At 44.3% G+C, this 2,718-nt stretch overlaps 1 protein-coding gene across 1 annotated transcript in view; it reads left to right on the top strand.

Annotated features, from left to right (window-relative positions):
• LOC102214289 (probable lipid phosphate phosphatase PPAPDC3) overlaps nucleotides 1-1,970 on the top strand; it is a 3,970-nt gene extending 2,000 nt beyond the window's left edge. The window contains exons 3-4 of the mRNA XM_005749184.1: nucleotides 46-227; nucleotides 312-1,970. Coding sequence (XP_005749241.1) covers nucleotides 46-227; nucleotides 312-515 — 386 coding nt within the window. The 3' untranslated portion in view covers nucleotides 516-1,970. The remainder of the gene's footprint in view (nucleotides 1-45; nucleotides 228-311) is intronic.
• The last annotated feature ends 748 nt before the right edge of the window (nucleotides 1,971-2,718 follow it).

The raw sequence follows: 2,718 nt of genomic DNA on the forward strand, positions 1-2,718 counted from the left end.
CTGTCTCTCGCCTGTCTCACCTGTCTCTCACCTGTCTATCTGCAGCGCTGATACTAGATGTGATGACGGTTGCTGGGATGCAGAAGTTGGTCAAACGTCGGGGACCGTGGGATTTCCCGCCAACCTTTTTTGACTACATTGCCATGGATATGTACTCGTTCCCAGCAGCCCACGCCAGTCGGGCCGTCATGGTGTCCAAGTTTCTGCTGAACCACCTGGTGCTGGCGGTGAGTAGCTTGCTGCTTCACAGATAACAAAGACTGGAACAGTTTACAAACCTGATCCAGGTGTGTCCGCCTCCTGTCCTCCAGGTGCCTCTGAGGATCCTACTCTGCCTGTGGGCCTTCCTGGTGGGCGTGTCTCGGGTGTTGCTGGGGAAACACCACCTGTCAGACGTAGGTTGCGGCTTTGCACTTGGCTTCCTGCACTTCAGCCTGGTGGAGTCGGTGTGGCTGGACTCGGCCACCTGCCAGACGCTCATCTCCATCGGCACGCTGGGCTGGACTCTGGTCTGACCTGGTCCAGACTGGTTCTGCTGCAGACTCGGGTCCAGCTTCGCTGGGTTTTTCTGCCCTCCATCAGCTCAGTGCTGCTGACAGGAGGCAGGGGCCATGTGGTCCCAACTGTGGAGGACCTGAGGAGGGCTCGTAGGAATGTTTGAGTCACAGGTACTGAAACAGGAAGTGTCTGCAGTCCCACGTCCTGTGGGCTTTTCTTTCTTGCCACCATCTCAGATTCTTCAGTAAAATTTTGTTGAATTTTTTTTTCATGTCAGAAACCGAGTTTGGACTTTCATTCTGCTAATGTTGAATTTTATTTGAAGAACGTCCTCGGCTGTTTGAAGCTTCATAGTTTTTGCATTGTTCACTGAGAACAGAGTTCACAACAAAAGCTGAAGGTTGCTCCTCAGAGCTAAAGCTCGGGTGTTATACTGGCGCTACAGATTCTCTTTTCGGGGAAGTTTTCCCAAAACGATTGTGTTGACTGTCTCATCAAATCTCAGAAACTTTCGAACAGGTGCTGATTATGTATCTGAAAGTGTGACGATGCCAGATTGTATAAGAAAGGCTGACTCGTGAAGTGCAAACAAACCTCTCAGGTTCAGACTCCTTCAAACTCTTTTCTTTTCCTGATGAGTCGGCATCAGCTCGATAAGTGTTTGTCAGCATGGTGAATACCTACAGAAGCATTCACAGAAATACGCCACAACTGTAAGGCTGCCATCGTGTCCCACAACAAGCAGCCAATGAGGGCAATATTTATCAAAGACATGAACTTTGATCTTAACCCCTAACAGCATCCACGTCTCTGTTTGCACTGCTGTGGTTTAGCAGGTTTACAATTTGTTTTCAGAATCTCCACAAGAACAGGCCTGCCTGAGTCTTCCAGAAACGGTCCAATCAGAAGAACCTTAAAGGGGAGGAGCTAAATCAGCTTGTTTAGGACAAGGGATGAAGGGAAGGGCTGCACCATGCCTAGTGTGAACTGTGACTCATGCAAAGCTGCTTTATTAGACTTCAAGTATAGATTTAAAGAATGGAAGTGAGCCCAACATCGCCTCCTCAGACAAACTTTTTATTAAAACAAAAAATTGTCCTAGTTTTTCTTCTGTTCTAAACGCTGTTATCGGAGCGCCGTCTTTATGCAGATTATACCCTGATCTGTATTGCTCTGTTTCTCTGTGTAAAACATCCCGGATCTTAAACTTGAGCTTTCCCTTTTCCTTTTGTTAGTGTCTGTCAAACAGTATTTCAGCTAAAAACATTATATTTAACTCTTCAAAGCTCAAATACAGAGAGTTCATGATTCTAGATGAAAATGAAGAAATGAGAATTCACCATGTTTCATCTGAAGGTTTCTGTAGTTTTTCTGCCCCTACATTGGCTAGTTTGTCCTAAAGCTGAGATGATGAAACATGTCAAGTTTAAACTATGCATCTGTTCAGAGTTGCTAAATAAAACCTGTTTGTTGCCTAAACTGTGGTGGGAGTGGTTCATGTGCAGGTGTAGGTGAGGGTCATGACCCCCATCTGCACCTGCATCGCTTACAGAAACTTGTTTCAAGCCTTTGATCAGAGAAGGCCAGATGTTTTCAGCTCAGACTGACTGTGATCCAGTCAGTCTGAGCTGACACACATTGTGTTTTAGGACAGAAAGTAGTCCTGTTGTTGTTTTTGAGTAACACTGGTTTGTTAATGGAAAAAGCAAAAAAAAATATAAACCTGTAAAACATTAAAACATGATTTTTTTAAATGATTCTATCAATAATAATAATAATAATAATAATAATAATAATAATAATCTTAAACAATAAAAGCCTTTAGGGAACAAAGTGACTTACTGTTGAACAACAGGAGGACTTTTATTATGAAAGGGAGGGGAGAGGAAGTGAAGATTGCTCCCCAGAAATGGAAAAAGTCCATGATGAAGAGTCAAGGACAAACACAGCCTGGAGCTTTTCACCAAAATAATTGACAACCTGAAGTGATTTCAAAATAAAAGTCTCTTCATCTGCAGGTTTAAAGTGCTTCCAGTCCTTGGAAAGTTTAAGGCTTTTCTTGTGGATCAAAGAGTTACTGAATTGGCCCTTTAACTGAACTGGTTTCCAGTCTGGACCTGGTTTAGTTGTATCTGTGTGTCTTCCAGGTGAATTGAACCAGTCAGGGTCAGGCTGTGGACTGCGGCGAACACAGTTTGATGATCTTGTGGTTTTCCAGTG

The sequence above is a fragment of the Pundamilia nyererei genome, unplaced genomic scaffold (genome assembly GCF_000239375.1).
Source record: "Pundamilia nyererei isolate P.nyererei 1_Seehausen unplaced genomic scaffold, PunNye1.0 scaffold00238, whole genome shotgun sequence".
Classification (NCBI taxonomy): Eukaryota; Metazoa; Chordata; class Actinopteri; order Cichliformes; family Cichlidae; genus Pundamilia; species Pundamilia nyererei.